The 24,691-nt window shown below is 41.4% G+C and overlaps 1 protein-coding gene across 1 annotated transcript; it reads left to right on the top strand.

The window, feature by feature from the left end:
• The first annotated feature begins 372 nt into the window (after positions 1-372).
• LOC117247625 (uncharacterized) lies at positions 373-24,518 on the top strand. Its single transcript, XM_033612211.2, has 12 exons — positions 373-608; positions 1,371-2,210; positions 2,391-2,571; positions 6,275-6,414; positions 10,397-10,962; positions 11,203-11,476; positions 11,666-11,861; positions 13,308-13,492; positions 14,086-14,181; positions 14,779-14,943; positions 17,650-17,743; positions 21,947-24,518. The coding sequence occupies exons 1-12, from the start codon at positions 479-481 to the stop codon at positions 22,008-22,010; spliced, it is 2,931 nt and encodes a 976-aa protein (XP_033468102.2). The 5' UTR covers positions 373-478; the 3' UTR covers positions 22,011-24,518.
• The last annotated feature ends 173 nt before the right edge of the window (positions 24,519-24,691 follow it).

Raw genomic sequence — 24,691 nt, 5'->3', positions numbered from 1 at the left:
ACGTGTCATACGGTCATATAAATCCGACAAGGAATGACCGGCCTGGATTGCCAAACGAATGCGGCATAAACGTCCAGGTTTTGACGTCAGCCCTGGCACACTCTATTGAAGTGTCGCCACTGAACCCGCTCTCCCCTATTTCACACGGTGGGGTCAGGGGCCCCCTTCAGGTCTTTTACAAGGCTTCTTGGGATGAACTCAAGGCCACTGTATTTGTTTGCTACAAAAACAGAGATTACCACAGCTTTACAGTGTAGATAGATGCTGTATAGTGCCATAACAGACTGGGAGTTATACTTCACCCGCGTCTCTACTGGTTTCGCCGAGTTTGCTGGTGTTTCATCTTCAGCTGTGGATGTGTGAATGGTGTACTGAGCCGTGGAAAAAAAAAAGGCAGCTTCCCCTGGCAGGCATCATCCCCCTCAGCACAGTCTGACCGCCCACAGCCCGGGGGGAGAGAGAAAGTGCTGCTTTGTGAATGAAGGGAGCGGCGGAGAGCAGCAAACTAACTTTACCAACAGTATTTCCGTCGGCTTTTTCACATTCAGCTGAGGAGCTTTCGACGGTGCAACAAGCGACACCTGGACGACACGGAGCAAGGAAACACAGTAAGTCACGACGCCTTTAAGGACCCTGTGTGGCACTGATAGAAAGCAGATTGACAGGGGGGGGCTTTTTTTTTTCGACGGAAAGATGCATGCATAGCAGCCTAACCGTGACTGGAATAACTGTCGTGAGATGGGAGATAATTTCAGGGCACAACCAAACTCCATAGACTATTGCTTCATTTTAAGACGTCTGTTTTCTTTTGTCCCAACGTGGTTTGTCCTCGAGAGTGTCTGTGCAAACTAATGTAGCTTCTTTAAGACACATTTTCACAGCTAACCATAAAGCTGTGACGATTTGGAGTGATTCAGGGATGAAATGGGATTGGTAAACTGCATCATGCTCCTAAAGAAATGCCACTGTTGCAGTTTATTTGACATTCTCTGTTGCTTAATCCTGTTTATTCGCAGCTAAAAGCATTTCACCGTTTCATGCAAAGTTTCCATCTGCTCCCAGTGTGTTTCGCAACATTACATGAGTCATGCAGAAGACGTGCATTCCCAATGTCACCGAGAACAAAAAATAGACTCATAGAAGACTCATTCATGATATGATGAGGTTTCTCCTCATGGGAGTCTGGTCTGCAAGTTGTAAACATAAGATTTGATTACAGTGCTGTGAACACGCTGCTGATACAGTAGGCAGCCCTTGTGTGTGGCTCAGATTGTGTTTCAGCCCTTTAAATAAAGCCCCAGTATTGCTTGAGTTCAATAAAGACAGCATCAACACTTATTTTTACTGAGGAATGCAACTTCTTTCTGCAGGAGCTCCCCTCGCTGCAAACATGGTCAGTTTGGCCTGTGTGGCCTGCCTCTGCCTGGTGGTGGTAGTCAGTGGTGACCCCTGCCTCATTATCAGCGAGATCAACGCTGACAACCCCAGACTGGACACCACTGAGTTTGTGGAGCTGTATCACACCAGCGGACAGCGAGCCGCACTGGATGGCTACACCCTCGTGTTCTATAATGGGAATGGAAATATAGCCTACAAAGTGCTGGACCTGAAAGGCCACAGCACAGACGATAGAGGGTTCTTCCTGGTGGGCTCGGTGGACATGCTGCCCAAACCGTCCATCCTCCTGCCTCCCAACACAGTCCAGAACGGCCCAGACGCCATCGTCCTCTACCACACATCTGCTGCCCGCTACAGTGAGAAGATGAACGTTACAGCCCACGGGCTTGTGGACGCTGTTGTGTACATGACTCGTCGCACTGGGGGCGCGGAGTTCCTCGCTGAGACTCTGACACCAGGAGAACCAGCTTTCGTCGAGGATGAAACAGCCCTGGAGGGGGACGAGTCAATTGAGAGGTGCCTGCTGTCAGAAGATCGTTGGGGCTTTCAGGTGTCCTCGCCGTCACCAGGTCAGAGGAATAACTGCACCCCGCCTGCGGCTCCGGCAACCATTCCTGTCATCACTGAGCTGAAGCTGGGAGGAGGGCAGGTGGACGGGTTTGTGGAGCTCACCGAGGCTCCAGCTGCAGGTCCTCTGGTGCTGGTTGTGTTGGACGGGAGAACGGACAGGGTCAGCGTGAGTGTGGACGTGAACGTGGACACCTCCAGGAACGGGTTGATCTCTGTGACCATAGAGAAGAGCTTTATGAAAGGTCAGTGTGCTGTGGGTTGGTTGGATCTTGTTCTAGCGCCCTAGATACAATCACTATTGTCTTCAGTTCATCAGGTTTCACACGTGAAAGCTAAGTAGAGCTTTGATTCATTGTGGAAATGTTTCATTCATCCGCTCACTTTCATTTCTGTGTAACTATGTTCCTGTTATGACTTCTCAGGAGATGAGTCTGGGGCGGTGGCTATTTACAGTGGCAGAGCCTCAGACTTCCCCGTGGGCAGTCCGCTGAGCCAGATACAGCCTCTCGATGCATTTGTGTTCGCTGGACCTGGAAACAAGCCTAGTGCCAACCTCACAGAAACTCTCATCCCTGGCAGAGAGCCCTACCAACTCAGTAACAGGCAAGACACCTACATAAAGCCACCCTAATGCCTGCATTACACCAACCAACTTGAGTTTTATGAGTTTTATATCGTCATGAGTTTTACCTCAGTTGTTGCGCACTCCCATTCTCCCATGATCCCAATCGTTCGGTATTGACATTCTGACAAAATCAAACATGTTTAATGTCATCATAAGCAGCAAACCAGGTAGACGGTAAACACGGAGGGGACTCCGGAGAGACGCAAGAGTGTGAACAAGTCATGGTTTTCTTGTTCTGTGGAAATGGAGGAAAAACTGGTAGAGTCTGTGTTTAATCCACCAGCCAGCACCTATTTTAGTGAGAAATCTTAATTTTTGAAACAGTTCACCTCTCATTCCCACGTTCTCCTCCCACTGAAATAGTGCAGTTGACCAGTGGAAGTTGGCAGTGAGTTGAGGCGACAAAATCCAAAATGTGGAGTCTGTAGGCGAATACAGTTTATCTTAATGGATTATATCGATGCCGAATTGACAAGGATACTGTCGACATATGATGCCTTTAATTTGGAGTTTCTAGGATTATATGCTTTTGTGGGATTGAAAGGAATTGTTAATATGACATGTTTGTCAAAGGGAGTTTGGTGTAGTGTTTTCCACTAGGAGCAGGATGGGAATAATCTCAAAAAGGAAGCTAGTTGTAGTCGTTTTGAAGTATTTTCAATTGTTTTTTATTCAGAGTTTTGTAGTGTATGGTAGACATAATTTGACTGCGGTACATGCAAGGAGTGGAAGTCATCGATGCAAGTTTGAGGAAGCTCATGATGTATTTTTGGTGTGATTGTCAGATGTGTTAGTAACAGTCAGTGGGTTTTTTTAGGTCAGAGTTTCAAGTGTTGGAAAACTCATTCTGTTGAAGTGCATTTCACTAAGGAGAGGGTCAGCTTGTGACCACTGTTCCTCTTTGCTGATGTATTTTTTCCCTGTTTAGCGTGCGTCATCACTTTGGAGCGGTAGTCACATGTAGACTCTCACTAACACTGACTCAAAGACACTTAAATAGATTTTTGCATAATGACACTCCATTGTTAATTTTGGCAGCCATTTTAAAATTAGTCTTAGTCTTAAGGCATAAAAGCTTATTGGTTTTAGTCACATTTTAGTCCATTTTTAGTCAATGAAAAGTCATCACATTTTAGTTAACTCTTAGTCAAAATGCTTTCTCTCTTTAAACTAATTCAGTTAAGCTAGTGCAGGTGAAATTTGTAAAGCCACATTTCACTCTTAACATCTCTACTTGTGTATTATCTGGATTCCTTACTGTAGTTCAGGTTGGTCATATTGTTCCCTCCTAATTTGCAGCCACAGGGCATCTCGCTGTCTCCCGTTTCTACAGTGCATTGTGTTTTTGTTTCTGCCCGATTATAAAAATAGATGTGTCCATAGATTTTTTTTCCCCAACCAAATGCTTTTGGCGTTAGTATTGTCATTAAAGCAGCTGTGCGGAACTTTCCATTTTCGTTGATTATAGCACCCCTTTTGGTCGAAGCGGTATGACACCCACAGCCTGGTGTCGTAAAATTCCAACTGCAGCCTTCGGCTTCATTCGTAAAATCTGGACTGCAACCGGCAATTACCGCATGCATTTGTTTTGGAGAGCGAGAGGAAAATCATAAATGTTCTGGTGTAGCTCTGAATTTCTTATAAACTGAGGACAACTGCCTGCTCTATATTTGTGTTCATGGGCACAGTCACAGATCATTTTGTGACGTTTGTTGTAACGTTACTAGACAAAAGCGGTTCACATCAGCTAACATTACATTTAGCTTGCTTATAACTTCCATGTCGTCATATATTGAAGTGAAACAACATCTAACAAGTTGCGGTATATTCTCTAAATAAAAACAAAAATGACATACCTGTTGATTAGGAAAAGGGCCAACTCGGGATCAGTTTTAAAACCTTTCAAATCTCTCAGCTCTCTCTACTTGGTGAATGCCCGACCGAGGTTTACACGCGTTTGAGCTCAAGCCCTATCACTGTCCCGTTTAGCCTTCTTCTGTTCTTCTGTTCTTTTTCTTTTAGATGGTGCTCCTTCTTTATTCGCCATGACATCGAAAGTACAACCAAGTCCTTATAGACACATCTGGTAAAACTGTTATGTGTTCAGCAATGCCCGTTGCGTACCGCTTACTCGAAGAACACTCTCTGTAAACACGGCTCTTCTTCTTCTCTCAATTTATTGGCAGATCGCAAACAACTTCCAGGTGCATACCACCACCTACTGTACAAGATTGTGCAATGTGTCCGAAATCATTGACTACTCCCTACTACATGTCATTTAGCCTGTTTCTTAAATGCTACTCGTAAACACGGCTCCTTCTTCTTCTGTGGTTTAAATGCTGCAGGCCGCTGCGGGCTACGCTAAATAACCATATAGAGAAAGGCTTTTTTTGTCGCTGTTGGGTTCAAATAAATATGTGGATCTTCAAGGGGGGGTGATACGAACTAGGGACAGTTTTATAAATGGTAAAAAATTCTGCACAGCTGCTTTAAGTTGCTGTCAGTTTGGGACGTCATCACCTGTCTGACTGGCATTCTGGGAATCTGCACATATCTGTCAACCAGTTCAACCACTAACATTACTTATATTTTGATAGACAGACTAGATGCACAGTTGGAGTAAAATATCAACCATTTTGAAGGTCCAATAGCCCACCACTAACATTTTAAGTCTCGTCAGTGAAAAAAAACATACATTTTGTCGTAGTTTTTATTATCAAAGATCTATTTTTAGCCCGTCAGCATCTTGTCTTAGTCATGGAAAACAGATAGCTGAGGAACATTTTTTGTCATAGTTTTTGTCAGTGAAATTAACACTGCAACAACAAGACTTAAGGTTTACAGCTCTGTGAGGCTGTGCGCAATAGTGCCTTGAGCAAAACATAAGTAGGATTAATATTTACCATGATTACTATCTTAGTTAGTGTGTTAGCATGCTAATATTTGTGTATTAGTAGTCAACACTAAGCACAGCTGAGGCTGCAGGCATTAAGTCATAAACCAAAATATTGGACAGATTAAAATTTTGACTTGATGAAGGTGGCAGAGGGTTGTCTTCTGTTAGATTGACCTGGGAGGATGTACTGGAGATCAGGCAGAGGGAGACTCACTTTGGGGGTTCCGTCTCAGGTGGTTTTCCACCCAAGCTGATTACAGGCCCCCCAGATGGTTCATAGAATGAGACAAGGTAAAGGGAGGGTGGGTCGAGAAATCTGAGACAAACAGAGCAGGATGGGTTGACCAGATATAAGTAGGCTTGGCAGGCAATTAGAGTTGTGGTTTAGGCGCGGCCCTGCTCCCAAACTAGAAGACCACTAGAAGACAGCTCAAAGTAGCAGTGAAGTCAGTAGGATTCATCCTTTAAGAACCATAATTTCACAGCACTTTATCCAGTAGTTGGTGAGATATTTCAGTTTAAACCAATGTGATGCACCAACTAACAGACAGACTGTCACTGCCATCCCTGAGGCCACACTAGCTAAAGACTATAAGGAATTTAGCATTAAAATTACTATTTGAATTTCGAGGCTGTATTATTGAGTAGCATTATGATGTGCTGTTGCTTATTCACTGCAAAATATAAATGTGTCTGACAATGCAAGCCAATTGTAATATTATAACCCTTCAAAATAAGAGTCGACTCCAAGGGCTTGTTTCTTAATGATGTTATTATTTCATCAGTTTGAGAGAGGGAGGCTTCTACCTGAGTCGCTGTGGTGTGGCCACCTGGGCGAGAGATCCCGGTGTCTTCTGGGAGGCCCCACAAACTCCGGCACAGCCCAACCAGTGCCCCTGGCCAAAGATCTGCCCGCACAGTCTTGGTGAGTGTTTGAATTTGATGCTTAATGTAAGATCTGTATGTTGTTTGCTACAGCTTATGAGATTCAGTCAACTCTTCAGAAACAAAAGATTTAGCTCACAGCTTTTGCTTCTCCCTGCAGTTTACATGAAGTAAGTAAAGAAATAGATAACACACGTGTGATTGACAGGCAGTATTAACTCCCACCTGATTTCAACATTATTGATGTGGCCATGAGTTAAGTATGCAGAGGAAGAAAGTGTCAATAATTAACACCGAGCGAGGATGAGATGATGTTTAGCCAGAAGAAAGTTTAAGATGAGTCATCTGCATGGAGAGACTTATGTCAGTTTAACCAATATTACACAAGAGGGTGTAATTTATATTTTTTATTCAGGTGCAAGTGCCTCAGTTCTGCTGCCATAATGCCAGCAAAGCTCATTCTCGAGTGTCATATTGCCATAAGGAGCTACATGTAGAGGCATGCCAGCACGGACACTTTCAAATAGATTTTCTATCCGTCTTGGTGAACCATGAAGTAATTCTCCGAAAGAGATACGTCCTTGTGCACATTTTGAAACGCACAGTGTGCTGACCTCGGGGAAGTTATAGATTTCATCACTCACCAGCTGAGTAACTGGGGAACAAAGCTACATCACTGGAACAAGTGCTTAAAATTAAAGAACTGAGAGTTGGCTGCTCTGGGAAGGAAGCGCCATTAAGAGAAATGAAAGATAAGGGCCTGTTTGTTGGAGAAATCAGTCGTGCTTTCACAAATAATTGGAGTTGAGGAAAGCTTGTGGTTTACAATGTGGAATCCTCTCCTATCTCTTGGACAGATGAGTAGCTAGATGTTTGATAAAATACCACAGAGTGCAGCCACATTTGTCAGACTTCAACTGTGAAAAATAAGTCACATTTAATAGATTACAAAGTGTACATTTGTCCAGCAGCAAAAAAAGTTTAAGAAAAGAATATTAAGATAAAGTAATGTAGTCCGAACAAAGATGATGTTATATAATAGAGAGCTCCAGAACAGCTACTAAATAGACCTCATGTTGAGACTGTTTTCTGAGATGTTTTTTCGAAAGTCAGGAAAGATCTTTTAACCTCAAGATTATTGTATTATCTGTACAGATTCTGATCTTATTCATTACAGTATTAATAATGAGGTGTCAGCTCTGCTCTGGGTTACACCCATGTAAGAGCTCCAGGTTAGACAAACTTATATGTGAGGGAAAACAAAAGACTGCTGGTTCAACTTTGACAAACAGTACTTCATTCAGAGACACGTCAAGAAAGTCAGAAATCAAAAGAGCCCTCCCCAGCAGACATCATCAATGAGCTTATGATACCCATCAGCTGATGTGAACTAACACAAAGGTCTGCTGGACTTTGTTGTAGCATTGTCAGCATGTTTACAGACCCTATCAGTTCCATTAACGAGTACAATATTATCACAACTGATATTCTGTAATCAACCATCAGGAGAGTTATGTCTTGTCTAGGTTGTCCATTTTCAGTTTGACTGTCCCATCATAGGCTACGTTCACATTACAGGGCTTAATGCTCTATTTCGATTTTTTTCTCCCCAGAAAGGATCTTTCCGCCTAGACTGTTCACGCTCATGTTTGAAGTGACCTGTGGCCTATCTGACGTCAGTGTGAAAACGTCACATACATGTGTGATGGAAGAAAAGCAAAAAACGTCACGGTTGCGAAACATGCATTTGGGGAAAAAATGAATGACATAGCAGTAAAGGCGTTCCTCTCTTGGATGATGAGGTCGGATGACAATTCGTCATATGTTGAGGATGATGGTGAGAAGACAAAGGAATGCAAAAGCCACAGCTATGGCTCTATTAGCAGCTTTTACTGGTAGTTCTGTGGTGTGAGGCGTGAGAAACTCTCTGGGCTGCTGACTTCGGTGGCCTACCACACTAGCGGTACAGCTACGACAGCCTTCTGTAATTTTAACAGACTGCTTTGACACTGATCTGCATCTGCACAATGAAGTATGACGTGCAAAAACAGTGGATGTAGGGGGGTAGATACAGCATAGTATAGCATATTTATTGTGTGGCAATAATGTTTCATTACACAGTTCCAAGTATCTATTTTTTATTTATATTAATCATAAAAATTACATGTACAAATTAAACTTTTTGTAGCCTCCTAGAATAATATAATCAATTGCTTTTTCAGTCTACTAGATATATTTTGCTGCCTAAAAAAAAACTGAAGTAAGATGAACAGACTTAAAACTTTTTCTTACAGATATTGGAAGTTTTCCTTTAGGGATTCAATTAGCAGTTGAAAAAGGTAATAAATCGCAATATATTGCAATCTATTTTATCCCAAAATTCACCATATAGCACTAATGTATCATGGGGCCCCTGGTGATTCCAACCCCTAAAAAAACACACATGAATTCTGGTTTAACCGTTCATACAGTGGTCACATGGTCATTGACTGGATATGTATCAGAATTAGGACGACATATGAAAGTGGCCCAGACCTGATTGGGAAAAAGTCAAATTTCCACACTGTGTCCACACTACTCTGAAAAAATCAGATCTGTGTCACATGAGATCAAAAAAAGGTATTTGGGCCACATGTGTTTGTAATGTGAACATAGCCTTATAGTTTGATGAGGCTTCTTGCTGAGAGTTTAGGCCTTTACACAGCAGGGGCTTTTTATTTTATTTCCACGATTAATTCGCACGTCAATATATTTTTCCAACTGTTTTTGTCATGAGCACTTTCACAGAAAACGTGCAGGGAAAAATTACTTTTTTTTTTCAGAATGAAATTGATTTTATTTGCACCACAAACAAGGGCATAAACTAGTCTCATTGTAAGGGTAAACAAAAACACAGAGGCTTCGTAGTCCGAGTTAAGATAGGAAACTTTAAGATAAGATAAAATAAGATAAGATAAGATAAGATAAGATAAGATACACCTTTATTGATCCCATAATTGAGAAATTCCAGTGTTACAGCAGTCAAGGGGAAAGAGTCAGATTAAAGATTTCAAAAATCCTTGCCACAGCCTTGACAAAAGCGGCACATACCAGATCCACTCTTTCGTTCTTACCTTTCACAATAAAAGCTCTAGACTCATACACTGCATACCTGTTGACTGGAGAAAACTCAAATTTCTTTAGAGCTTTTCACTAAAAGTAAATTGGATTTAAAAAAAAGAAGCTTATAGTAGCCTACAAAAACATACTTCTAAATGGCTGCCAGGCGCTGTTCGGGGTTGAAGGGATTCCTGTAGTTAGCTGTGGTGCAAACATCCCCAGAAGTATCTCAAACTGTCATTATTTTTTCTGAAGAATGAGCTGACGTGAATCGTATTCAACCTTTATTGAACAAGTGTTGCAATTGTTACAAGTTTGCATTGCTACAAGTATGAATAATTTTGATGCTAAATATTCACGGGCGACTATTTCACATTTCTGTGTCATTTATTCATCACATCTCAAAAGTGTAAAGGCCTTTTGATGAGAAGATCACAGCACCCTCATGTCTGCTGCCTGTAGTGTCATATTTAGCACTTGGACATGAAAGTGGTGTGACTCTTCTCATCGGACTTCTGGCAAAAACTGTGTTTTTCTAAAGTGTCAGCTATTCCTTTAACCTTTTAGCTATGTCGACCAAATCTGTCTCATAATGTCACTTAAGTTCATTGTTCTTGCTTTCTGTTGCTGCTGCATGTGTTGCCTTTTATTGTTTCATTATTATATAAGCAATGTGGTTCTCAAAATCAGTGATACAATTCCAATCTTACCGTGAACTGAGTACACTTGTTGGTAGGGTTACCTAACCCTAACCCTAGCAAACAGTTATGAAAAAGTTAACTTTGAGAAATCAGTTTTATGCCCCATCATTGTGTAACACTGCCATCTGTTGCCCTCCAATATGCATTGTGTTACTGTACTAAACATGAAGTGAAGGGTGAAGTCAAGCTATTCTTTTAACAGCTCCTTCCTTTATGCTTTAGTGGTTCCAGGAGGAACAGATTCACCGCCTCACCTCCCACCTTGGGGGAACAGCGACTTCCTGATCAATGAGCTGAACACTGACACACCTGGCGCAGCTGAGGACGGCGAGTACATCGAGCTGTGGCACCCATCAGGACGCCGGGTCTCCCTGCAGGGCATCTGGATACTCCTGTTCAGTGCACACAACAACAGACCCTACAGAGAGATCAGCCTAAGTGGACACTTCACCACTTCTAAGGGCTACTTTCTGCTGGGCAGTGACAGGTTGGTGCCAGCTCCGTCACTCCGCCTGCCCCCCAACACCATCCAGAATGGACCAGATGCTGTGGCACTCTATCGCAGCCCTTTTGGCCCGCCGTCAGCCGCACAGAGGGGGATCCCCACCAAGGGCCTGCTGGATGCAGTCGTGTACCGGCAGAGAGGATCGGATAAAGAGGCGCAGGAGCTGAGTAAAGCTCTGACCCCGGGTCAGCTGCCTCTGCTGGAGGACCCTGAGGTGTTGCCTGGTGATGAGGCGCTCAGCCGCTGTAGAGGCCTTTACCCCTACGACCTGTCTGCTTTCTCAGTAAGTGTAAAGGGTGACAGTTTCATTGAGCATGCTACAATTAAAGGCCAAGACACACTCCTTCATACTTCCTAAAGAAAAAAATACAAATGACAGTTTCTGAGCAGAAGCTGAACAAAATGTGTTTTCTCTTACTGCACGAATATTGCAATTGATGCAGGTATATCTGTATTGGATTCATCACAGTCACTTTCAAAGCTGTTAAAATCATAAATGCTCAAAATGCATCAATAACTGCAGGTGGCTCCACCCACACCCCTGAGGGAGAACAGCTGCCCCCGTCCCCCTCCAGCCCCTGAAGGTGTGGTCATCAGTGAGGTGGCTAGCGGCCATTGGACCAATCACAGCCAGCAGAGGGGCTTTGTGGAGCTGCACGGCCCCCCCATGACAGATCTGCGGGGCCTGGTGCTCTCCGTGTTTGACCAGGAGCGCAGTGGGACCGTCATCGCTCTTCCTTTGACCGGATCCATCGACCAGGACGGATTTTACATTGTTGGGAATGTCACTGGAGCAGGTGAGGGCAGGAGGAGAGTGTGTTGTTCAGCGATAGACGACTTTTGGAAGTGAAGGAAGATATTTCCTTTCTCATTCTTAATAACCGTCTCCTCCACTCTCTCTCTCTCTCTTTCTGTGTCCTTTTCCCTCTTCTTCTTTTCCCACCATCTCTCACCGTGCTCCTTCACCTCCCCTCTCTCCTGCATAGATCAGACTTTCCCAGAGGGCTCCGCGGTGCCGGTACGAGGAGCAGTAGTCCTGTGCTACGACCTGTTCAGCGTGTGTCGAGCTGGCACTGCTCTGACAAATTCCAGTCTCAGAGATGTTCTTGTGTTCAGTGAAAAGCAGCAGCTGCTCTCTTCTCTGTCCACCACCAGAGGGAGACAAGTGATCCCAGCTGCCAGGTAAAACACAGAACAAACCCAACAGCGTGAGTCACAGAGAACTTCTACATGTTTGAACTTTTACACTAATGATAAGTCACAAAACCAATTATGGGTTAAATCAGACTGCTAAAATGTCATGCATAGGCTTTCATCTAATTAGTATAATTGGCTCAGGTCTTTTGATCATGGCAAGTTCTTTTTTAAACAGGGAAGATTACCATGGTAACTAATGCTGCACTGCTGACCAGGGCAGGTTAAGATATAATATAAAATAAATCAGAACAGCCCTCCTACAAACTAGTCAATATTCTATTAAAAGAAGCCTTTTTTTTTTTTTTTACAGATATTTTTGGGGCTTTTTGTCATTAAGTTAAAGGACAGATATAGCGTAAAAGAGGGAGAAAGAGGGAAGATGACATGCAGCAAAGGGCCTGTTTGTACCTAATAGTGAACGGCAGAATAACAGCACAGAATTCCCACTTTGAACAGGCTGTATAAAAGGTTTTTGAGAGAGCCCTCTCGTCTCAACACTAGTGGCTCTGTAAACCCATTTATAAACAAACATAATAGCATGTTAATAATGTTGTCATAATGCTTATTTCGCATGCAATACAAGCTTGATTTAGCATCATGACGCTGTCGGCACAGGTTGCTGATGAAGGATACTTTTTAATTTGCCGGAGCTGCTACACTGGAAATAGAACCCAACTGGACATGGTAGCCTTAGCGGACTTCAGAGAATTATTTTTCCTTTTTTTCTATAACTGTAATAAACAAAGCAAAATGCCACGTTATTTATGGAGGTAGAATGTCTGTCAGACTCAGTGACTGATAAGGCTTACACCTTTCATATTAATGGATGGAGGAAAATGTTGGTGGTAAACAGCTCAATCAGTCAGTTGGTCAGGAGGGGGGCAACACCTCTCTCCTCGTCTAACCTATTCCTGGGGAAAGCTCTGGATTTCTGACTGATTTGCTCGGCATAATCTATTTACAGCAGCACTCGTATTCTGTCCCTGCAGCTCGGGGGAAGGTGAGGAGGCTCTGTCACAGTCGAGTTACAAAGTCAGTAGGGTGACAAACTTTAAAACAGAAGCAATACGCAGGTATAAACCCACACATTGAGAACTTGCTGCCAGAATATTATAGGCTACACACATTTGGGTTAAACTGAACTCATCAGACATTGATCACTGCTTTTAATCTGTTGGTTCTCCTGTGATTGGCTAATAAAAACAGCCTTTGTCTTTCACAGCCAGGAGGTAGATTTGGGGATCCAAGTTAACTGAGTCTGACTCTAAATTGTCCGTAGGTGTGAATGTGAGCGTGAATGGTTGTCTGTCTTTATGTGTCAGCCCTGTGATAGTCTGACGACCTGTGCAGGGTGTACCCCGCCTCTCACCCAACGCTTTAGCATCCATACTGTACGTATTTGTTTGTATTCAAATTTGTATGCGTGCACAGGTCAGTGGAAGATGGTCCCGTTTCGCTCAGCCGGTGTTCATGCTGCGAAGTGAGGAGCCCCTCCTCCTGGACAACCTCTTCGCCCACACCTCACAGCTCCAACCTCTGCCCGAGCTCTGCCTTCTCAAGTCACATCGACCTCTGCCTGGGACCCCTGTCCAGTGACTGGCAGGAGCAATCAGGAGGTGAGGCCTCATAACTTAACAACACTAAACTGTGAAAGTGAATAAAACATGGTGTAGGGATAGAGGATGTCGTGTTGCACAGATCATAAAGCTCAGCCCAACCCCACCCTTAACGTACTCAGCAGGCTGTGAGGCTCTGACACAGAGAGCTCTCTTCTGGATTGAAAAGCAGCAATGCATCAGTGTCGAATGTCTTAATGTTACTGCTAATTAGACAGGGAGTTGATGTGAGAAAAACTGTACAAGATAACATTTATGTAACCTAAATGAACAAGAAATATATCTTAGGAATTACAGATAGTAGAGCCGTTAACGTCGTAGCTTATCAATACCCAATCCTAGCTGGGAATCATTTCATGACCCTGTCTCTTTCTCCCTATGTTTCCTGTCTGTAGCTTCACTGGCAGCTGTCTAATAATAGTGAAAATGCCAAAAATGTGTCTTAAAGGGAAAAAAATACAGCAACCTGAATGTGAAACAGAACTTTTTGGTCATTTCTCTCAAAAAATCCGAGTTGTTTTCAAAATGTAAGAGTACTTTTTCTGTCTTTCTGTCTGTCTTCATACAAGCTGGTCTTCTCTTTTCTCCTTCAGACTGCAGTGGTCTAATCCAGGGGAAGAGGGTTGCTGAGGTGGCCAACTACCTGGAGCAGAGGTGTCACTGTGGCATCTCTGCCTTGTATCTCCAAGGTGAGGCCTTTATAGTCAGTATTAATTGAAAGCGTCACATTTGGCTCATTTTTAAAGCGAGCAATTATTGGCGTCTTCCTTAGACTTCAAAAACTGTGCATTTGTTCAAAGTATTTTAGTGAAAAAGAAAAGATTACACACCGCTGGCACTCAGTGGCTCTGGCGGAGAACTTGGCAATCTACAGAGTGATGGATGTTTCTGTTGCCATGGAGTTGCAAAGTAGGGATAAGAACTTTTATTACGTTGCAGTAAGACACTGTTGTGGAGACCAGGTTTAAGTTCTGAGGGTGTAATACTGTAAAGCCGTGCTTCACCAGTTTAATAATGCAGCAACTCACAGGAGATAAGCAGCTCTCAGGAGCACTGCTCTAACAACCACTTTCAGCTCTCTGAGTTAATTCTCTCAGGGCAGAATGTAGAGACAGACAGACTCAGGTGTGGCTCTAAGTAATTGCCACATATTGTTCTTGTCAGAATTATTCTCCCATCTCCTGCTTTCTGTTTACAGAATAGATGTATCTACCAAACTAACGCACATCCTGACACTGTCATGTGTAGTAGATGATGAAACATTTGTTTGTCTGTTCATGCTCAAGGAGCCAATTTTTCTTGTGGGTCTGGGTGGCTACGAGTGTGGGGCAACATCCAAGCGCTGTCGGATCATCAGAAGGCCCTCATCATCCAGACATCGCACATGAATCCTTCATCCGCTCAGGGAGACGTCTGCTCCACTCCAACCACGGACCGTTACACGAGCACAGGTTAGCACCAACATAACACCAGCCCCAAGCACAACAAAGCATACACTAACAGTATGTTCATGCTTAAAGGGTTAAGTTCAATATATTTCAACCGGGACCCTGTTTTCCAGCGTATTGGTGTCTAAGCCGGCCGGCAGCTGTGAAACGGACTGCAATGTAACCACTTAGGAAATGTTTGCATCGTCAGTTTATGTATGCCACTGAGTAGTTTGAATGATTAAGTGTTGCTTTCACTGCGCCTGGTGTTCTGCAGCTCTATCTATATATTTCAATAGTGCTCCTAATGAATGGTCCAGCTTCAAAAATATAAAATCACAACGTGGTGGCAAATGTTTTAATCCTGTCATGCCGCCACAAATAAATAAACATGGGGTAAACCCTGAGATTATTATTCTAAGTGTCTGACAACTTATGGAAAGGATCCCTACAGAGATAAACCTTCTCGTTAAAGAGCAAGATCTTTTTTGTTTAACCAGAAACAGCCCCGAATCTTAATTAATTTTTATCAATATAGGTTTTTTTTCTTTTCCTTGTTTTTTTTATATATATTTATAATAATATATTTATATATAAATATATAGATATAGATAGATATATAGCTATCTATAGCTATCTCTCTCTCTCTCTCTCTCTCTCTATATATATATATATATATATATATATATATATATATATATATATATATATATATATATATATATGTATATATATATGTGTGTATGTATGTATGTATGTATGTATATATAATTTTTTATTTACTTATTCATTTATTTATTTATTTATTTGCAGTTTTCTGGGACATTTCTTACCAACTTGCTCAATGCCTTTTCCCCTTTTGTTTTTGAAAAACATCTCCCCAGTTTGCTCAGGATTCAGAGGTTTAAATAGTAGCAAACAGTGTCTGAAAGCAGCACAAGAAATACGATTTCCCTCCAGGTTTCAAAGGGTTAAATATACAGTAATTTTAGCGTGTATAGAGCCAGCATATTTTTACATGTAACTCGGTGAATTGCAGGTTTATTTCAACCAAACCAGGTTGGTGATTGTTGGAACAATGGAAAGACGAACCAAGACGGTTTTTGTGAGTTTTATTTTGTGCCTGACAACTTTCAAAGAAGTGTGTTCCATGGTGATAAAATTACTGGTGGGTTTGACGATAGCAATTACAAGGCTGTTCATGTTTAATAAAAAGGATCTTACTCTTTAACAAAAAGATCTCTCTCTGTAGGGATCCTTTACATGAGTTCTTATGTCAGTGGCAAAAACAAGCTCTTCTCTCTGACATAAATTGACAGAGCGAACATGCCCTGGAGGGTTACGTTGCAGCCTGTGTCACAGCTGCTGGACTAATGTCAAAATATCTTGTTCCCATCAGTCACTTTGACACAGAAACACGGGAAAATATTGTCCAGGTTTAAAAAGTTCTGAACTTACCCTTTAAGATGCGCCAGCTTCACCACTACAAAAACAGATACTAATCAGCTAAATCATCTGATTAATAGTCTGCTATAAAGATCTAGTTTGCTAAACCCTGTCAGCAGGGTCTCTGGGCTCTTACAACATGCTGAATGAATTCAAGCCTGGCAGCCAACCCTTGATAGCGAGTCCTCTCACGAATATGTCAATGAAATCTGCCGCTCAACATGTTGTCCCGGTCAAAAATAAGGGACTGAATTGGCTTGGAGCCAGGGTAGTACATTATGATCATTAGGAGCTAATCAAAGTCGCTGCAGTGGTCTGACAGAGCAGACAGTCTTAACAGAGCAAACTGCAGGAGGTGTAATATTATAATGAGAATAAGAATAACAGCTGTTTTACATAGCTGTTGATATACAGTGTGTACAGTGCTCTACAGTCAACCCCCGATGGCTAGATTACTTGGTACATGCCCACAGCATACAGGAACCTTAATAAAAGGAATTAAGGCCTATGTGAAAGGAGGAATTCCACTATTAGTTTAATACATTCAGCATCATACTTGTGTATGGCTAAAACTATTGTGTTTGGTAAAATATTGCAAGCAGTAATAGAACCAAAAGCAGTGACCACAGTGAGCTGTTAAATAAAGAGCACACCATCAGCTCCTCAGTGAGCAGCCAACAACTGGAAAACTACTTGTGCTCATGCACGATCAAGTCAAGTCAAATTCATTTACACAGCCTAATATTACAAAACATAATATGCCTCAGGGGGCTTTACAATCTGCTCAGCAAACAGCTCCCTCTGTTCTTGGACCCTTGCTTCAGAGATCTGGATCCAACATGTGGAGTGAGGCACCAACAGCACGTAAAAAGGCCAATTACTGATGGACTAAATTATTTAAACAACACCAGGCACATTGGCTGGACTGAAAAACAAATAAACTAGTTTTTCCTCTGGTGTACTGCTAACACAGTAGCTGAGATAAATTTCAAAAGGCCGACATGCACAAACATACACGGGATGGGTGGGATGATATTACAGCCAATACTACAAAGTGAAAATGTGATGAGGCAGCCGTACAGCAGGTGCACAAACCTGAATGATGAGATGAGAAAATCTGAATTTCTATCATACTCACTGCAAGACAAAGACAACTGGCTGCATTGAGAATGTGTGGAGAATGTGAAGGAATAAAATCTGTTGCTGATTTAAAGTCTGATCAGGATGTTGAAGTGCCATGTTGTGCCTAAAAGTGTTAACCTGTGTTATTTGACTCTCTCCTAGCGTCTGCCCTGGGGTTACAGATAGGGCTGATAGTAGCGGTGCTCCTGCTGCTGGGACTCGGAGCTGCTCTGTTCACATATTTCTACAGGAGGAGGTGAGGACTCTTATTATTTTACTCTCCTTAGTTCTCTCTGGTCTGCTAGATGTGAATCATAGATATTTCTAACTACCTCTTTACACCATGATGACAGCATTTCATTTCTACATTTATGCACATAAACTATTTGTTTAATCTTTTGACTTGTAATGCTTCTTTCATTATACAGTAATTGAGTGTTGTGAATAGGATATTGGTGAGGTGAGAGTTCATGAGGGTTGATTACATACGAAATGTATTTATTGCAGCCCTAACCTACACCAAGAAAAAAATGCAAATGTTTATCACAATTTGCGCTGTGTTTTAAAGAGGCAAAAGATAGCATCTTTTCCTAAATATATCATTATGAAAATAATATGGGTTGCACAGGGTAGTGGCCACAGTAAAATCAGACTATCAGCGTTTACATAAGTTACTTAGTGGCTTTGCAATCCTGCTTTACGGCAGGAAACGCGTCATGTATTGCGAAATTGGTCGGTCAGCCAATCAGGGACTGGAGAGGGTCCTTATGAGGAGTTGGGCATGAGATAGTTGAGTCACGAGCACAATGGCAGACGGACAAAGTTTGGAGACAAGTGAAAAACGGCCTAGCGAAAGGAAACAAGCTCCTCTGCCTGAGGAGGCAAAGAAGAGCAAAAAGGAGAGTGATAAAAGAAGAGGAAAAACAAGAGTAAACCTCAGTTAGGCGTTCAAGAGATGGAGGGAGCTCCGTGACCAAAGAGGCTTCAACACCGGTGTCCAGCTAGATTTCTTTCTAATGGATCAGTAAGTAACACGGCTAAATGTTAGCTAGCCGAGAGAGGACTGTACTGTACTGGCTGCTAGTTAACTCCTAGCTGGCCAGCATCGCAAATCACCGCAACCAGGGCCCGGGTAGCGGAGGCAGCTATCGACGGACATCGCCCAGCTAAGTTACGCCCAGCTAAGTGAACACTGAACTTTGTTTCCCATTCAATTTGAGCTCCAACCGGCCACATCATTTCCATACGGTAGCGTTTATTCTAGAATTGGGACTGTTATGTGCATATTGGTATAATTTTACTGTGTCTACTGTTGTTTGTACTGGTTATGTTCATATTGGTATAATTTACTGCGAGTTGTTTGTACTGGTACGGTGCATTCTGGTATAATTATTTGCATTACTATTTGTTTTTTCTTCAGATAAATCTGATAATTGTTGCTCGGTCTCTTTACTCATTTTTTTAGTATTTATTTAGAGTGTCCACACACCTTCTCATTCTGCATATACATAGAGGTATACCGGTGGCTTTACAGCCTACATTTTATTGATTATCTCTGATCCCCACGGTCAATTTGGTCTTTGCGACAGTGCGGCGCAGCACCACTGACACTAGGTGGTGCCAAGCTTAAAAAAAACAAATCCTATCTGTTGCCTCTTTAAGGTTAATAATGCACTAAATAAAACAGCACAAACCAGATTCTTACTATTTTTTTCTTACTGACAACAAATGAAGAGATGTCATAAAATAAACACCATGATGATGTCCTGAAAAAAAAACATGGCATTGCCTTCGTTCAGTGCAAACTAATGTATTTTACTCAGGTAGGCTGCTATGTTATTTTCTGAATTTTTAAACTAGCCAAATACAGTTTGCAAACATTTATCATCTTTTTTTCGTTATTTTCTTTATTATTTAATTTTAAAATGAACCAACAACCAGCAAAACAAACAAACAACAACAATACAACCAATAAAATACACCACAAGTTAAAAAAATCACAGCAAAGTACTACAAGACAAGACAAAGGGAACAAGGACAGAGGGAAAACAACCAAGACGGGGCATTGTATATATTAATATGTGGATGCTTGTGTAACACAAAAATATATTTGTCCATGATACAGTACATATTCTACATGGTACAATATCAAATTGTATATCATATTATGTACACTAGCTAACACTTCAGATTATAAGAAAGGGTGCAACTGGCCTGACTTTTAATGCCTAGTAGAATCACTTAAGTCGTGCGGCTCTTCTGCACTTTCCAAATGTCATCGGACTGAATCGATCACACTCTGATAGTGTAACGAGTCATGTCACAGCAGTTATAGTGATAACTGTATCAGTGGAGTAGGATATGATGGAGCCTGTGACGCAGCGCCATATTGTGCAAGCGAAAGTTTAACTGACTTGGTTGGTTATGATTGCCTGTAGCCCGCTCTCAATGACAGGCACAAAGGGTCGGTAAAGAGAGGCAGACAGGGCCAGACAGCTAGTAAAAACTTTATGGATTTTTAGATTTGTCCTGGTATGCCAGACAGCCAGTTTACCACTGAGTGTGTTTAACTCAGAGTCAATAATGCTCATTTAGCTGCATTGTTGGGAGTCTCGCACTGAAGATGTTTCTTTTGTTTCTCGTTCACGTAGGCAGTTGCCATTAATTCTCCCTGATCCACAGCAGTGACGAACCCTCGGATAATTTCTTTAGAAAAGATTTTGGTTCGATAAAGAGAAGTTGCGCTCAGTTTGGGTCTTTTGTCTTTTGGGGTTACATGAGGATGAGTTCTTAGAGGAGGAAAATGAAAAAGTAGCAGCCTGCAGTCGTGAAGTATGAGGGAAAGAACATTGACTACAACAATATAGTGTAAAAACAGTGGTAGGACAATCAACATATGATTAGTATATAGATAGCATGATTTACAGTATAATGAGAAATGTGCAAATATTCACATTTCATACATTTATTTGTTTTCTGAGTGTTGGTTGAGAAGATTGATACCATGCTGGTGTCTGTATGTTAAATATAAAACTACAGCCAATGTGCTGGCAGTAGTCAGCTTAAGTTATATTAGCTGAACATAAAGACTGAATCAATCAGTCAGTCAATTTATTTGTCAAATTAAGAATATGTAAAATACATTTTCAGTGAAATGCAAGCCTTTCACGTCATTTAATTTGTGCATTAGTTAGTGTCTTCTTTTAGGATTTATTCATCTTATTATTCATATTCTTGCAGTGCCTGGTGTTAATACACAAAGCAGCACATGTAGTATGCTAAGCTAACACCCTCCATGCTGTGCGCTGATAATTAAAGGCATTGTATCACTTTGAATTTAAGGTTAAAAATTCCTTCAAACATCTCAAACATTTGTTTCTATGCCTCCATGCCGGGGATAGCTGTGGCCGGAGGCATTATGTTTTCGGGTTGTCCGTAATCTGTACGTACATAAATCCACCCCATCTTGTGAACACGATATCTCAAGAACGCCTCGAGGGAATCTCTTGAAATTTGGCACAAATGTCCATTTGGAATCGATGAATCGATAAGATTTTGGTGGTCATAGGTCAAAGGTCAAGTCTTTGTGACCTCATCTGTGTCATTCTTGTGAATGTAATATTTTAAGAATACCTTGCGGGAGTTTCTTCAAATTAAGCACAAACGGTCACTTAAATTTAACAAAGAACTGATTGGATTTTTGTGGTCAAAGGTCAAGGTCAGTGTGGCCTTGCACCTGTCTTATTCTTGGGATTGCGGTATCTCAAGAACATTTTAGGGGAATTTAAATTTGGCACAAACGTCCACTTGGACTGAAGACTAAAAGATTTTTTGGTCAAAGGTCAAGGTCACTGTGACCTAACTGGAGAAGTCATACGGTAATTAACACAAATGTCTAAGAGGATAAAATAATGAAGTGATGACATTTTATATCTAAAGGGTCAAAGATCAACTTCACTGTGACATCATCATGTACACTTTTCTGGCCATTATTCACTGTCATATCTCAGGAACAGAAGGGGAGATGTTTGGTCAGATACTAAATTGGTGCCTCTTATTTTGGGTGCGAAGGGTGTGAAGCATTCATGTTTTCACAGACATGGATGTAGACTTTGTCCGCCAGCCATGACATCTTTCTCCCACGTTCCTACTTTTTCTTGGCTGGAAAAAAACTTGCCCCTTAATGCTAATCCCTATTGCTCTCTTCACCTGTGTGTGTAACTCTGAAATAGATACAGAAAGTTCACAGCAGTACTCAGAAAGTTGTTGAAAGTCAATTGGGAAATAAAAATAAGGGCAGAGTGGGGACAGTCAAAGGTAAACTATAAAAGATCAGTTCTAAATTACCCCTGGAGTACTTTAAGTGACCAGAAACTGGTGTATTTGCAGTGTGTGGCTCTGAAAGCAGTATGCTCGATCGTGCATGTGTGTTTGTTAATGTTGCTGTCTCTATTCTCAGGCGCCCTCTGGACTATTACACCATGGAGCTGAGTGAACACGCAGAGGGACTGTCAGATCTATAATCCAGGCATCTGGAAGTGCTCATGTGCGTGGGACTTCAAAGGAGTGAGAGCGAGAGGCGAGGGGGGGGTAATCAGAGGTTTAATTGACCTGTTCATAACTGATTGTGCCATTGTTTTGAAACGAATGCCACCACAAGTGTCCTTCTGTGTGTCTTTGGAAGATCACTGACTCGTAGTTGTCTGTTAACAGCGTGGTTGCATCCAGTGTGTGACATGTGATATTTCATGGCACCAGTGACAGTTAAATCAGGCAGCCCATGAATTTTAAAAAGCAAGATAACATATTTTTCTAGAGGTCGCTGCACAACTTTTGCCTGTGAACAGTGCTGGTTACTACTTTTAAAGGAAAAGGGAGGATTTTGTTTTTAATACTTGAGTCCTAAATGGTCATTTTTGTTGACTTGTTTATGTTACTGTGGAAAAAGCCTTTTAAATTAAAAAAAAATTAAACAACCATGCTATGCAGGAAGCTCCATCGATCTAATGACCTTCATCACATTTGCAGCTGGTATGATGTTTTAACAACAGACTTTATAACCAAGGTAATGTTTGTTAGGCTCACATTCAGTCGTCAAAACAGTCGACTTCCTGCTTTGTTTTCCTGCTACATGCTGTAAAACTCTAGTCTCTCAAAGGGCTTGATTGTCTTTTAAATGTGAATGTCTGTAGTTAACTTGTGATGAGTGTCTGTAACCACTTTTGTGTGCTTACTCAAAGCAAACTGTTTACATTTTCTCAATCAAAAATTAGAAAAAGGGATGAGAGAGTAATTCCTTGAATGCAGAGTATTTGTCTTTAGTAATGAGAGTTTGCTTAAGAAAATCAGAACTATCTTACATTTCACTTGTGTTATCTTTGTTTGTTTTTGTTTTTAGTGGCTCAGAAACCTCTGTGCCTTTTTACTTGTGTGTTATTTGATCAGCTGGTTCCTCGTTTATTAGAGGGAAAGTACAGCCATCTCTGCTGCAGTTTTAAGTGTAAATACTATGGATATGTTGTTAGTTATTCTCGGGGTGGTTCGGAGGCAGTTATTGCCAATCTGAAGTAATAACTTATTGTGGAAATGAAGAAACTACTGTAGATGGGTTCAGAGCAAAAAGTGAAATCTTCTGATTGGTTAAAGGGGCAGTGTGTAGGATTTAGCAGCATCTAGTGGTGAGGATTGCAGATTGCAACCAGCTGAAACTTTTCCCAGGTGCCAAGCATGAAAACCCCATTAGAATTCCTTCAGTGTTCACTGTTAAGGAGGTTTTTACTGGGAGCCGAATTATACAAAACAGAGTGGGTGATTAAAACCGGTAAAACCATTGAATAAAGCAGTTTCATGCGACAGTATTACAGAATTTATATCATTATCAATCAGAATGACCCTTAAATATTAAGGGCTGCTAACTACAGTCGCTGACGCATAATTGTTTGGTCCATTCTGAGGTACTTTAGAAGCATGGCGGACCCGCTCCCTGTGTAGATGTAAATGGATCACTACAATACCAACTATATTATATTTGATTGCTGCCAATATATCCCGCTAAATCCTACACCCTGGACCTTTAAATTAGTTTGATTCCACTTTTTGAACAGATTCAAACAATCTTAAAAAAAGTTGAATTTGAAAAAAACAGAAATTGCCAATACAAAGTGCCATGAAATAAACGTATAAGCCTGGATATGCTCCGTTTTTAATATAGTTAATGTTCCGCTTACCTTGTCATGTTGCCTTACTCATTTGCTGTGGTGCACAGAATCTCAATTTGTTTGCTTTAATCACCACAGTCAGCACTGTTTTCTTCAGATCTTACTTCTCAGTGTTGACGTTTATTAATACACCTCTGTCAAGCTACACTGCTGCTTTCATATAAGTTCAGCTATTGTGCAAAAAAGAAAAGAAAAACTGGATGTAAAACAAGCAAAAAGCCCTTTTTTGTGTGTTTAGCGAGCAGATAATTGAATGATTTCCCCCCTTGAAATTATGTTTTGTGTAATGTTCATAATTGTAAACTTCTATATTTTTAGGTTTTGTGTAAAATGGTACATGTAGAAAGTTTTAAATGTAAAGAAGAAGGGAATAGCGCCTCAAGATTACACCACAAATATTGTGTTGACATGCAATTGTGCTGATATGTAATGTAACACTTCTGCTCATACACTTGTTTTACATGAGAGTCATGTTCATTCCTGTATGTACTGTATTTATATACACTGTGTAGGGCACTGACAACAAGTGGAAAAAAATTAGATGAAGAGATGTTCAAATCTAACACAACTCCAAGGGAAGTCAGACACCTATAAATGTTTGTCTGTGTACACTCAGCGAAGAACTTACAGACTGAAGGAGACGTCACACAAAACTTTGGAAAGAAAACTTTGCATCATCTGCATCTCCAGGTCACATGTCAAAAGCTTTTTATCCAGTGTTTGCCTCACAGTTTATTTCCCCCTGTGTTCCTTCAAATGTCATACTGTACACATGTAGCAGGTTTGAAATAAAATACTTCAGCAGATGTGCAATTTGCGCAGCATCACAGTCATTTATTGACCTGTTGTGTGTTGTGTTCTGTTTCATATGCCTCATTTTCATCCCCCAGTTAGTTCTTAAATATGTAATTACTATAATCTCCAGCCAGTCAAGTAAGTCCCACTGCTCACAGGAAGCAGTCTACTTTCGTGTCTCTTTGGATGAG

Source organism: Epinephelus lanceolatus, chromosome 21 (genome assembly GCF_041903045.1).
Source record: "Epinephelus lanceolatus isolate andai-2023 chromosome 21, ASM4190304v1, whole genome shotgun sequence".
Taxonomy (NCBI): Eukaryota; Metazoa; Chordata; class Actinopteri; order Perciformes; family Serranidae; genus Epinephelus; species Epinephelus lanceolatus.
This window is presented reverse-complemented; position numbering and strand designations above follow the sequence as displayed.

Excerpts from the sequence above, each read along its gene's own strand:
- LOC117247625 (XM_033612211.2), top strand. The coding sequence starts at position 479 with ATGAAGGGAGCGGCGGAGAGCAGCAAACTAACTTTACCAACAGTATTT. Across the intron at positions 10,963-11,202 it reads ACGACCTGTCTGCTTTCTCA|GTGGCTCCACCCACACCCCT; the intron begins GTAAGTGTAAAG and ends CAATAACTGCAG. Across the intron at positions 14,182-14,778 it reads CTCTGCCTTGTATCTCCAAG|GAGCCAATTTTTCTTGTGGG; the intron begins GTGAGGCCTTTA and ends TTCATGCTCAAG.